Below are 13,969 nucleotides of genomic sequence, written 5' to 3'. Positions count from 1 at the left end.
TCCTGCTTATCTGTAGGGGATGTGGGGTCATGAGATTAGTTTGACCTCTGATCAATAAGGTCCCTAGTGAGTATGAGAAGGTGTCTGAAGGTGAATAAGGAATCCTCGAGACTTGTTCCTGGGGGCTGGAGAGAGGCATGGGGCTGCTAAGGGATCAAAATACTGACAACATTCAGGTTCAGAGATGGATGGGATTATAGGCAAGCTCATCCTATAAATAGGCCAGCATTCATCTGACTAAACCCAAGACCCAAGGGGAACTACAATCTAAATCCATTTAGTAAACCTAGGGTATAAATTATGGCATGTGTTTCTCTTGGGGTGGGGGGCAGAGAGCAGAGAAAAGACAGACAGAGAATATTGTGTGATGTAACTGGGTGTGTTTCCTAGAAAAGTCTTTGGGATTCCCTCAGTGGGTTAAATTTCTTTATTAGCATCAGCAAGAAGGACTGAGGCCAAATTGAATCTCGGTTTCTTCAGAGGTTCCTAAGCTCAAAGTAGAACTGAAGATTGCTGGAGATATGTCTTTATGTGTTAATGCCTCCTGAATCTAAGGTTAGTCCTTGGTGGAGACTTGACTCAGGGAGAAACCTTGGGTTGGGATGGCATGGGAAGGTCACAATGCACTGTCCAGTAATTTCATGCCAATGATACTGAACAAAACTTGTCACAATGTGAGGTTCAGAGTACAAACTGTTGACTATTTTAGGAGTTTGTAGAATCTTAGCTCTTGAGTTGGAAGGGACCTAAAAGGCTATCTGGTCTAGCACCCACATTTTAAAATTGAGGAAACTGAGATGAGATGCAGAGAAGTTGAGTGGTATGCCCAAGGTCACATAAGAGGCAAGCATCAGAGGTAAGATTTGAACCCAAACTCTTTCCATCATCCTGTGATTCATAGTTTAGGGTGGGTTGGAATGCTCAAGGACAGTTTCACAGAGAAAGTTGGGCTTGATCTGGCCCTTGAAGTATGGTTAGGATTTGGAGGGTCAGAAGTGGGAGGGGACTTGAATTGAGCATAGGACATAGGAGTGCATAAAGCATGGGCCTGGTGTGCTGGCACACCCAGGGGGTGCTGGCATACTTTGCCCACCCTATATGAACATCTATGGTAAAGGCATAGAGACATGGGACAATGAGGATGTTGATTTGGCTGGAGTGGAGGCTGAACTGGGAATATTAGGAGATAAAGGTGGACATTTTCATTTCTGATGGAATTCCTGGCTGATCCTCAGCTGCCCTCCTCCCTTAGATGGGACCCAGAATCCCACCTCACAGCGACAGCTTCTTGACGTGACCCTGAAGCCCTCAAGTTGGCCAAGTTGGGAGGGCACGGGAGGAAGTCGGTTCTGAGAAAGCTTATTTTTTTCTGTGGTCCTTGGGTGGGGAGAGCCCAGGAGAGTGTCTTGTGATACCAGAATCTTGAGTCAGCAGGTGAGTCCGGCTTTCCATTCTGAATCTGCCTTAACTTGGGCCAGAGGACACCATTTCTCCTTACCTCAGTCTTCCCCTCTGTCTCCTGAAAGCTGGAATAAGATGATGTTGTGTTTGTATCACGCTTCTTACTAACCCATTTTGTCTCATTTACTCCTCATAATCAGCCTGTGAGGTTGGAGGGCAGATGTTATCTCTCCTATCCTATAGAGAAGGCAATTCAGTGCAGGTAAGCGCCACCTAGCAAGTCAGTGACAGGGCCGAGACTGGAAGCCAGATCTGCAGACTCCGCTTGAGGAAGTGTGACATAAAGGATAGGGTATTGATTGGAGTCTGGAAGACCTCAATTCAAATCTGCCTCAGATACTTCCTAGCTGTATGACCCTAGGCAGGTCACTTAGCCTCGCATTCCTCCGTTTTTAGGTATCTAGGTGAGTCTGTGGATAGAGAGCTGAGCCTGGATTTAGGAGGAGCTGACAGAAATCCTGCCTCAGAGATTTATTAGCTGTATGACCCTGGGCAAGTCATTTAACCTTTATCAGTTTCAGTTTCTTCATCTATAAAAATGAGGAGCCTGGTCTTAATGGCCTGCAAGCTTCCTTCCAGCTCTAAACTTAGGGGTCCCGTCCCATTGTTCTATTACACTTTCCCAAACCTAATCTTCTCCCACCCTGTCATACTAGGGTCACACATTCCTTCCCACAATTGCAGACTCGGGGGCTCTGGGCCCTCAGCACCAGCCCGCGCCCCATCCCCACCCTGGCGGCCTGTGAGAGGCCTTTTCTATGGAAGGACCCCAGGAGTCACCTTGTCTCTTCCCCTCCTCCCTTCTGCCCCTTACAGGTGTTGGTAGCCGAGGAGAACGTGGATTTCCGTATCCATGTGGAGAACCAGACGAGAGCTCGGGATGATGTGAGCAGGAAGCAGCTGAGGCTGTACCAGCTGTACAGCCGGACAAGCGGGAAGCACATCCAGGTGTTGGGGCGGAGGATTAGCGCCAAAGGGGAAGATGGAGACAAATATGGTAGGAGACTTCACGGGGCTCAGTCCTTCTCTCCTTCTGGGGACATTGCTCGTGGGCCTGGGATGGGGCTTCAGCAGCTGACATAGCTGCAGGGAGAGAAGGAGGAAGGTGATCAGGGATACACCGAATTCTGTCCTGGGCAGAGTGTCAAATGATTTTACCTGTTGCTTCACCAACCTCTTATTCCAAAAACCAAATGGGGTGAGGGCTTTCTCTGGGTCTTTGCTGATTAGACAGTCCTTCTTTTAAAAGGGCAGATTTAGGCTAAACATCAGGAAAAGCCTCCCAACAATCAGAGCCATCTCAAATGGAATGGGCTGCCTCGGTTGGGAGGTGGTATATTGGCTTCTTGGTTGCCGTAGGTCTTTAAGCTGGATCACCACTGGAAAGGGGTGGCATAGAGGGGGTTCCTGTCCGGGCATAAGTGAGACTGGATGCCTTCTGATGCCCCGTCCAGCTCTGAGCTTCTGTGGTAGCATGTACCCAGTGTGTGTATCTGTGCATGGGTACCTGTGTTAGCTTCCAGCATGCAACAGTGATGCAGAAAACCTTCCACTCTCTTCCCTGACTCCAGGGATTTACTTGATCCCAGAGCTATAACTAGAAAGTGCACCCTGAATTGAGGGACGGAAGAAAGTACCTCATGGGGATAAAAGAGAGACCTGGGGATGCTGGTGAAAGACCAGTGCTGGAGGGGGAGGGGGGTTCTGGGGGCAGCAGAGGACCCACCCCAGCATACTATCTATTGGTTTCCTACTGTAATGAAGCTCTGTTGTTTCCCTCTCTTAGTGTCCCCTAAGGTTTTTGTCCTGTGACAAAGCCCCAGTTGCCATGCCCTATTTATGTGCTGTCTGACCCTGTGGGAACTTTTTTGATGACTGAGTTCTACTTAATCTCTAGGAATGACACTGTGAGTTTGTTTGGGGTCTCCTGAACCTCCAGATGACTTCTGTTTTAAGGGATATTGAGGAAAGAAAAATGTTACTCCATTTCTTCCTTCTGCAAAGACAGAAAAACAGAAAATGCAGCCTCTTATCTCACTGTTATCTTCTTGTTTTCCAAAGGGAAAACCTTTGGGCTTGAGCCTAGGAAATGCTAACATCTCTTTCTTTTTTTAATCTAGGCATGCAGTCCCTCTAGGAAAGAGTCAGAGAATTATAGACCCATAAAATTTAGGGGACTGAGAGACCCTCCCACCCCTCCTCATAGGCCCTGCCCTTTAAGTCTGAGGGTGGGGAAGGAGTGTTCTAACTTTATAATCTGCTTATTCCCAGGAGTCAGATCCTTGGGAAGAGCTGGGGTGGGGAGGCCAGGGAAGATGGTCTTGGAGGCTCAGAAAGTGGAAGCTGTGTGTGTGTGTGTGTGTGTGTGTGCCTGTTGGGGGAGGTGGACCAGGGCTTGGGAGCCAAGGGACTTGGGGCTTGTGCATGTGTGTGGGTAGATGTGTGTGCATTGGGGGGGGGGGGCATAGTGCCCTGGGAGCTCTCCAGCTGAAACAGCAGGATGCCTGGCCTGCCGGGCCCCCAGTCCCTGCCCGTTACAGTTGTGACATGACAACAAGACAAATAATTTCTTGGACCTTTTATCTTGGACTCCATTTATTTTCACTCACTCAGCCCCGGGGCAGAGCTGACCTCATCTCAGGATCCTGGAGTGTGGCAGCTGCACGGTCACCGGGGGCTGGGCTGGGCAAGCTGAGCTCCCTGCACTGCCCAGCTGTCGGGGAGCTTGGTTTCCGTGGGTCCCTGCGCCTCTCCTTCACTGTGATTCTCCATTTTTCTCTCTCTCCCATGTCCTTTACTCTTCGTTTCTTATTGCTACACTGTGTTTCTCCCATCTCTGTGTCACCTCTATACTTGTTATCTCTCCTTTGTTTCTTTTCCCTATATTTTCACTGGGAAAAAATGGCTAGATCAGGAGTCAGGAGACCGGGTTTCTAAATCCGAGGCTGCCCCTTGTTTGACTTTGGGAAAGTCATTTCTCCTCCTCCATAAAATGAGGAGGCTGGTGCATTCTAGGTTAAACATTCTGTGATCTTGTGATGCTCTTTCCCTCTGTCTTCCCCTCTTCCCGAGTCCTCCACCCCTCAAGTCTCTCCCTTCCCTTTGGGTTTGGCTTGGGTGGCAGTTTTCCCTTGGAACTCTGGGGGGATCTCTGGGAGTGACAGTCAGGACAGTGGGTTAAACAAGGCATTTTAAAATGTTTAAATGATGCTCCTTAAAATTTAACATTGTTGTCATTTCTTAATAGTTACCTTCTCTTGTAACAAAAAGAAATATAGTTAACTCAGATTGTCCATCTCTGACAAGGTGTCCCTCATTTCACACCTATAGTTGACCGACTCTCTAACTAAAGGCAGGAAGCATAATGGACCCTCAGCCAGGCGAGGGCAGCTTGGTATGGTGCGGAGGCAGCAAACTCACACAGAAACGGGGGCCTAACCTGGGCATCAGGATGCCAGTGGGTGCCTGTTGATTTAGAAGGACACACATTAACATTATCTATTTTTAAATTTTATTTTTTTTTATTTTGTTAAATATTTCCCAATTACATTTTAATCTGGTTCAGGTCACACTCACAAGGGTTGTGGGCCCCATGTTTAACACCTCTGATGTAGTAAATAGAGTGGTCTGGGTTTTAATCCTGCCTCAGATTCTTAGGATGAATCACTTAATCTCTGGGCCTTAGTTTCCTCATTTGTAAAATAAGATGTCTTCTAACTAAATCTGTGATCCTTTGGAGTCACAATTAGTCACTCTATTGATGAGCATTTTTCAATGTTTTTCCATGTTGTTTTCCTTTACATTATTGTGGGTATCATGTCAATTGTTCACTGGGCCTTGTTTACTTCTTTCTGCATTGGTTCATGTGTCTTCCCAAGTTTCTCTGAATCCTTCGTATTTCTTGCTTCTTTCAGCAAGATGGTATTTGTACAATTTACTCATAGGTTAAGTAAGTCTAGAGGGGCACTGCCCCCTGTTGGTGAGTTTATGAGCTGCCCTGTTCCTAGACCTCCCAGGCTGTGCTGTCGTTGAGGCCTGGGGTCTGGCAGACCCTTGGATGTGAGGGTCAGAGTCTAATTTGAACCATCTGTGCCTTGGCCAATTCTGAAACTGCTTCAGTTCTAGAAAGATAGGAGAGTTAGAGGTATAAATTAATGAATGGAAAGTCATATCTTAAGTGCTTATGGTGTCTGGTGTTGGACTAAGCAATGGGAATACAACTCTTTTCAAAAGACATAGTTCCTGCCCTCAAGGAGCTTATATTCTAATAGGATAAGACCATACCTATAGAGAGCAGTGGCCAGAAAGGGACCATGGAGAGGGAGAGGGAAAGGAGGAGAGGATGCATTCACTGGGGCAGTGACAGACAGATAGTGAGTTGACCTGGGTGGATGTATGGATCAGATACAAAACTGATGCAAAGGGGCAGCTAGCAGACTCAGTGAATAGAGCTCTGGCCCTGGAGTCAGGAGGACCTGAGTTCAAATCCAGATGCAGACACTTGACACTAACTGTGTGACCTTGGGCAAGTCACTTAACCCCAGTTGCCTTGCCTTCCCCCCTCCAAAAACAAACACACACACAAACAAACTGAGGTAAGTAAGTTCCAAGTGCCAAGGCTACCATCCCCATCTTCCTCTATTCCCTACAATTTCTCAACTTCCCCAAGGGTTATTTCACCTCTCACACTTCTCTCCCAGCTGCTGAAAGAAGAATTCTGCCCCTCCAGGGCGGCCAAGGGGTTTGGAAGCCTCAGTGCTTTGCTCCATTTAAATGTCTCATTAGAAATGCAGATGAGGAGCTGAGACCCCATCTGTTTGTCCTGGGAGGGAAGTGAGACCTGGAGCCTAGTGATGTTCCAACCCAGTTAATCAATACAAATATTATTGGGATAGGGATTTATGTGGCCAGACTCTGTAGGAAAATGGGGATGCCCAAGTCGATACTGCATGATGCATTTCAGCCTGGTGCTGCTCACACCTGACTTGTCCTTTGCAGAAGAGTGAAGGGGGAGGGAAGGAAAGACACGACTGTCTCTTCCCTCCTCTCTGGGGCTTTTGTGCTCCTTTTTTAGGCTCTGAACGGGGCTTGTCCTGGATTATTGAGGGCTCCTTTGAGATCTGGTTCTCAATGGTGCCATGTAGGTGGAAGATTCAGAGGCAAGAAGGAACCTTGGGGCTTTAAGTGCAGCCTTTACATTTTACAGACAAAGGAAATGAAGCCCAGAGAGGTGGAGTGATTTGCCCAAAGTCACCCAGGTTTGTGTAAGTGGCATAGCTGGGATTTGAACCCAGACCCTCTGAGGCCAAATCCTGTGCCTTTTCCACTGCACTCCACTGTCATGTCTTTCTGTGCTCAGAGTCCTGGGGGAATGAAGTGGACCAGAGGATACTTCTTAAAGCACAAAAGTTGGGGACAGCTAGGTGACTAGTTAGATAGAGTGCCTGGCCTGGAGTCGGGAAAACTCACCTTCACAAGTTCAAATCTGGCCCCAGACACTTACTGTGTGACCCTGGGCAAGCCACTTCACCCTATTTGCCTCAGTTTCCTCATCTGTAAAATGAGCTGGAGAAGGAAATGGCAAGCCACCCCAGTATCTTTGCCAAGAAAACCCCAAATAGGGTCTTGAAGTGTCTGACACAACTGATAAAAACAAAAAAAAAGGAACAGTGGTCTGCAGAAGAGTCAGGAGAAGCCTTTCCAAGCTCTGTCTTCCTAGGGAGGCTACTCTGGCTTTGGATTTCCCTGTATAAAGTTCTAGAGAAAAAGGAGACCTGCTTGTCTTTGAGCAAGGTGTATAGGCATAATCACATGCTAGTTTGTATTGTGGAGAGAATGCCTAGCAGAAAGGATGGTGTATGTGGAGGCCAGCCCTCTGAGTTCCCATTCTGACTATGGTACTAACTCATTCTGGGACTATGAGCAAGTCACCGAACCTCTTACAGCCTCAGTTCCTGCATCTCTAAAATGGGCTTATTAATGCTTTCACTGCCTACCTCACAGTTGTGAGGAAAGCATTTTATAGACTATAGAGGCCTTCAAAAAGGGGAGCTATCGTTGTCTGTCCTTTATATTGTGAGCTCTTTGAGGGTTGGAAGTGTCTTTTTCGTTCTCCAGTACCAAAGAGAGTCCTGCACTTAGAGTTGGAAAGTCTTGAGTTCAAATCCTTCCTCAGACACTTAGTGGCTGACTGACTCTGGACAAGCTTACAGGGTGGTAGGAAAGCTCAAAATGTGAGGCTAGCAAAGACACACACATGTATACTGTTGATCATATGTGTGTATACATACATGCATAATCACATGTGTCTATGTATCTATATTTACATCCCCCAGTGCCAAGTCCCAGTCAACCTGCTTTCTACATTCTACTGTCTTCTATAATATGGGGACAGATAGATATCTATCTATGCCTATAGCCTTTAATCTATATAAATATATATTCACATATATACACACACCTAAATAGAAGACATTTCCTTGTCCAGGTTCCAGAATTGTAACTAGGGCAGGCTGATGGGGACTTACCACTGGGATACTGATCTGTACATAGCTGACATATATACGTGTGTATGTGTATGAATGTATACCCATGTATATACCTACATGTATGTTAGCTGTTATTCCTACACACCTTGTTCATAGTAGGTACTCAGCAGATGTGTGAATGAATGAATGAATATTGCTTACCTAGTTGTTTAGAGTGTGGTGTATCCAGCATCCCAGGGAAAGAAGTCTAGTACTTCAGAGCCCCTGGGCCCATCTCCTGAGTGAAGGAGCTGGACTTCTGACCAGTCAGTTAACTCGGTCTGGAGATCCTAATTCCTCGGACAGAGTTATAATGCTTCCCTTTTCTGTGTTGCTTTAATGTTTGACAAAGCTTTTCTTTCACAACAACCCTAGAAGGTGGAGAATACAAACATTATCATCCCCATTTTACAGATAAGATAACATACCAGAACAAATAGTGCTTAGCCCAGGGCCTGGTGCCCAGGAAGGGCTTCCTGAATCCTTGCAGCCTGGTTTGCCCCTTCTCACCTGAGCTAGTGAGTATCTAAGCCAGCATTTGAACCTGGACCTCCTGATCTCAAGGCAATGATCCTCTGCCAAGACAATGTCTGCTCTACCATTCTTGACATCAGGTGTAGGAGGTCCTTGGGGACTGTGTGGTGGCTAAATCACCAGCTCCTCCTTTCTCTGGTTCCTTCTGGTTTCACCAGCTCCAGCTATACCCTGGAGAAAAACACTGAGTCAGAAAAAATGTCAGAGGTCATTTGGTTCAACCCCTCCTTGGCCTAGGTCTTCCTCTTTTAGTGGCCTTAAGGGACTGGAGTATGTTTCCTCCAGAGCTTAGGGAGGCAGACCATAGCTGTTCCCTTTCCATCCTGACCCCAGATCCAGAAATGTTAAGGTTCTCCCTTTCCACTAAATTCCTTTCCCAAGCATATGTCCCATTGTTTTGGGGGAAGGAGGCCTGTGAAAAGATGGAATGACATCCCATTGGCCTTTGAGGAGATTCAGGCTATCAGGCATAGGAGATTATTGGGGAAGAAAAAAAATTTCTTGTTATCTCTGTGAGGCTTCCCATCTCTGACTTTTTGAGGAAGGGGACTTTCCATTATTTGGCAATTTTGCTTGATGAGAGAAGAGGCTTAAATTGTTTCCCTCTCCAACTATGATAGGAGAAATTGCTCTGGTGGGGCAGCCAGGTAGCACATCGAGTAAGAGCACTGGCTCCAGTGTTGGGATGACCTGGGGATCGAATCTGGGCTCAGACACTTAGCACCCACCCAGAAACACCTGGCCATGTAATCTTGAGCAAGTTACTTAACCCCAATTGCTTAAAAGAAAAAAAAAAGAAATTGCTCTGTCCAGGCTCCAGATCTGTAACTAAGGCAGGTTGATGTGGCCTTGGCACTGGGGTGCTGGAATTTAGAGGGTGCCAGCATCATTTTTAACTCTCTAGCAGTGAAGGAACAACTGAGCTTAGCACCTAATTAGGAAGACTGCTAAAACAGGAAGTTGCCAAATGACCTGCTTCCTGCCCACTTTGTCTCATCCCAAGTGACAGCCCAGCCCCACCCTTTTTTCCTCCCCATTCTGTGGCCTCTTAGTGTCCCAGGATCTGTTCCAGATGTACAGATTTCTAAGGATGGTTGTACCAGACTCCATCCCACGTTCCTATGAATCCCTCTCTGTCCATGGAGAGGTTCACTTTGGACCTTTGGTATGTCAGAGGCAGGCTGCCAAGATGGCAGGGAGGTGGTAGAACTCTGATTTCACATGTCCTAGAATCATACAATGTCAGAGGTAGAAGGGACCTTTGTCCAGGGGCATCCAGATTTGTTTTGGGTTGTGTGCCTCATGATCAAAAATAAATACGTTCATGCCAAATGAATTTTTCATAGCTCCTTATTGATTCAAGCCTGCAAGAATGAATCAACAGTAGCAACAGTAGCAGGCACATGGCTAGGTTCTACTTACCTATCCATCATGGATGATGGCTAACTAGGCACATATTTTGGGGGGAGAGAAAAATCTCAAGCAGGTCACATTTGACCCAGAGACCTCGAGTTGGACGTCTGCAATCTAGTTGATCTCCATTTTATATCTCTGAGGCCCAGAGAAGTAATCTGCTTTGTCTAAGGTCACACAGCTAATTAATGACAGAACTGGGAAAGAGAATCTGGACCACTGGACCACACTACCTCCAAGCTAAGCTCTTGCTGTGTATGTACCAGGCACTGTGCTAGGCAAACAGGAGTGTCCCTGCCCTTAGGATCCTTACGTTCTACTGGAGGGAAAAAACATGTACATAGATAAATAAGATATAAATAAATAGGTTTACAGTATATTCATCATAATAAATTTCTAAGAAGTATATATAATGAACTTGAATATTTAATGTAATAGATTATATTTATCAGACACAAAATATATGAAAATGTGATAAATATAATTTGTAATAATAAAATATAGCAAAGCAAATACAGTTGGATTTCCTACAGGGAGGTCTATAAGTGAGATAACTCTGTGGTTGATTTTTTTAACAAATCAGAGATGCCTGATCCAGTGAATCCAGGATGAGGGAAGCATTTTCCCTGTGCTTGTCTTAATGACAATCATAGCTAAACTTTTAGGATTGCAAAATACTTTGCAAATATTTCATTTGATCCTCACAGTATTGAAGGAAGAGAGGTAGTGTTATCTCCATTCTACAGATGAGGAAACTGAGTCTAGGAGAGATTAAGTGATTTAATACACAGTCATGTGTGCCTTAGTCTAGATTTGAGCTTGGGTCATCCCAGTTCCATGTCCAGCATTCACTGTATCAGCTGTCACCCTAGCTGTCTTAGAGCTGCTCTCTCTGGGGGATAATCTTACCGTATAATTCAGAAGGAGCAGGGTTTTTTTTCTCCTCAGCCAATACCACCCCTTCCCAATTGCTTATGATTAGAAAGTCCAAAAAAAAAAACCATCAGTTGAGAACAGAATTTGAGCTGATGTGATAACTGTGTGCCCTTGAATTCAGAGAGGATACAAACCACCTTCCCCCTGTCGCAAAGGACGAATCTCCATGATCAAGAGGCTTCTGGGGGAGGAGAACAGTGTATAAACAGACAAAAAGCAAAATATGAACTAAGTCAATACAACATAATTACACTGAGAGAGAGCATTGACCGCTTTGGGGAGGGGGGAGTTGTCACAGAATGGAGAGGCCTCTCAGATTCAGGAAGCAGCCCTTCAGCTGCATCTGGAAGGGGAGAGAGGAATTGCCAGAAGTAGAGGAGAGGAGGGGCAGCGTTCTAGGCTTGGAGGCACAACCTCGGAAAAGCACTGAGGAGGAAGATGGAAAGTTCTCTAAGGGGAATCATGGACCAGTTCTGCTGGAAGCCAGAATCAGTTGAGTGGTCGTTAACCTTGACCTACTGTGCGCCCAATACCACACATAGCATTGCAGAAGAGAAGAGACAATCGTTGTCCACAAGGAACTAAGAGGAAGCTAGGCCAAACAGTTGGCACAGTTGTCTTCTGGCTTTCATTGTACTGGTCCATGTTGCTTTTGCTGAGGTTGGATTGGGGATATGAGGGCTCCCTTACTTTGTTCATGCTTCTGCTGTAATCGTCATTTTTGGAGAGTTGGGTCATGCTGAGCCAGGAATGGTCTGTCTGAGATAGAGTCCCCCTCATGGGCTCAGGACCTGGTAGAAGTTTGGATCTAACCCTATCCGGGTTCCCTCCCTCCACCAGTTCTTAATCCGGCCCTCTGCACCTGTGCTTAGTAAATATTTGTGGAATTTAATTGGACTGCAGTGGGTCAAGGCTTGAAACACCTGGAGGTACTTAGCTTGATGCAGAAAAAAAAAATGGATGCGTTCTTCCAGTATCTGAAGGGTTTTGCAGTGGAAGAGGACTTGTCTGTTTGGCCCCAGATGGCAACATGAAGAACCCCTGGGAGAAGGTGCAGAGAGATAGATTGCATCTACCACAGTGGAAGATGGGGTTGCACTGAAGGACCTTTAAGGGCCTTTGCAGCTCAGAATCTGTCTGTGCTTTTCCTATAAGGGGAAAAAATGCTTCTTAAATCAATACAACTGCCCCTAAGAGGAATAAACTGCCGGGAAGGTCTTAAGTTTCCTCTCACTGGAGGGCTGCAAGGTGAGACTCCTGTGGCCACTTGTTAACAGAGATCCAAATAAGCTCCTTAGGGGTGAGGACTCTAGCTTTAATATGAGTATCCCCATCATCTTAAACAGCATCTTGGCATTTTTAGCTGGCACTGAATAAATTCATCCTAGTGGATGAAATGTTGGACTTGGGGGTCAGGAAAACCTGAGCTCAAATCTGGCCTCAAGGGCTTCCTGGCTATGTAACCACAGGTGAGATTTAACCTCTGCCTGCCTCAGTTTTCCTCATCTGTAAATTGGTGACCATAATGGCACCTACCTCAATAGGGTTATTGTGTGAGGTACTTTCCAAACCTGCTGTTACCATTATAATTGTTGTTATTGCTAAATTATATCTACCAGGCTCCAGGGGATTCATCTTCAGGTATAGGATAAATGAGGTGACCTCTGAGAGCCCTTCCAGCTTTCAGATTCTGCGATTTCTGTCATTTCTTCTGACTTGGACTCCCGATTCTCTCCCAGACAGTCCAGGGCAAGTGTCCTCTTTTCTTTTCTGGCAATCCAGAGGGGCAGAGGCCAGGGGCAGACGTTGCTTTATTATTGGATGCCCTCTATTGCCTGTACATTTTGGATAGGGGCAGATGAGGGACACCAGAATGGGGCTTATTCAGCACATCTGGATTAGAAATTTCAGCTCACCTCTGGAGTTGAATTAATCCTCTCTCCCAGATGAGGGACTAACTAATGGTATACAAGAAAGAGCTATATGTTGACATGGGTTTGTTATTTAATACCTGCATCCTTTGCGTAAGTCACTTCACCTCTGGGGCTGTGTTCCCTGTTCTATAACATGAGCCGGTTGGACTATGTGATCTCTAGAGTGTCTCGTATCCTCTGAACCAGTGACATTTGGGCCCTCTGAGCTGCAGCCCACTGGCCACCCACACTGCCGGCCCAATGGACGTTGGGGGGTGGGAGGGAACAGGGCTAATGGATGTGATCTTTTCAAAGGGGTGACAGGAGGACTTGACCCCTTCCTTCCTGGGCTCAGGTGACTTTGGGGAGCAGTCTGCCCACCCCCTGTAGCTGCAGCCGGCTTCTTTTGTTGCCCATGGCAGGAGCTGACCACCCAATCTACACTGACCTCTGGGATGAAATCGTTGAGGGCTGGAGCCACAGCCAGCCTAAAGCAGATTGATTTTTCTCCCTTTATGTCCCATTACCCTAATCGGATCCCAGACTGGGAGTTCTGCCTGTGTGTCTTCAGGGTGAGCAGGATTGTCTTCTGGGCTAGGGCCTGGGAGAGGGAGAGGAGACCGTTTAGATTTAGAGTGGGCACATTTTCACTCCTACTGAGTGGTGATCTCCTCCCCTCCCACTGCCTTTGAAAGCCCTTCAGCCACTAGGGAGGGATTGATTTGGTGTGACCTCCATGCTCCTTCACCACTGGGATATTTTCTGTGCTGGAGGATGATGCATGGAAAGTGGCTTAGAGCACCGTGTCAGCATTTGTCTTGGATCCAAGTCAGTCTTCTGGCTACCTCCCATCAAGGTGGGGGAAGGGTGGGGAGGAAGGTGAAAGGGACAAATTCGCCTCTTGGATTCTAGCAGTGAAGACCCAGGTTTGTCTATTTTTCTTCTCCCAAGCAAGTAGGGTTGAGTCAGACCCTGGTTTGAATCTTGCCTCTGCTAATTAGGAGCCTCAGTTTACTCATATGTAAAATAAAGATGTTAGCTTATCTGTAAATTCCTTCTAGCACTAAATCCTATGACTTTGTGGAAATAAACCTGTTCATCTGTAGCGCCCCCTGAGGGAGGGCGCCTAATTGCTGTCTTGAACTACTGTATGCCTGGCACAAAGATGCTGGCCACCTTCTGTTC

At 46.5% G+C, this 13,969-nt stretch overlaps 1 protein-coding gene across 1 annotated transcript in view; it reads left to right on the top strand.

The window, feature by feature from the left end:
* The window catches only part of FGF18 (fibroblast growth factor 18), a 52,858-nt gene that overhangs the window by 18,089 nt on the left and 20,800 nt on the right, over nucleotides 1–13,969 (top strand). The window contains exon 3 of the mRNA XM_069102380.1: nucleotides 2,278–2,458. Within this exon, the coding sequence (XP_068958481.1) occupies nucleotides 2,278–2,458 (181 nt within the window). The remainder of the gene's footprint in view (nucleotides 1–2,277; nucleotides 2,459–13,969) is intronic.

The sequence above is a fragment of the Petaurus breviceps genome, unplaced genomic scaffold, assembly GCF_028583685.1.
Source record: "Petaurus breviceps papuanus isolate PSGF00001 unplaced genomic scaffold, PetGlider_PUasm1.0 551, whole genome shotgun sequence".
In the NCBI taxonomy this organism is placed as follows: domain Eukaryota; kingdom Metazoa; phylum Chordata; class Mammalia; order Diprotodontia; family Petauridae; genus Petaurus; species Petaurus breviceps.
The sequence above is the reverse complement of the archived record's forward strand: the minus strand, read 5'-3'. Positions and strand labels throughout refer to the sequence as shown.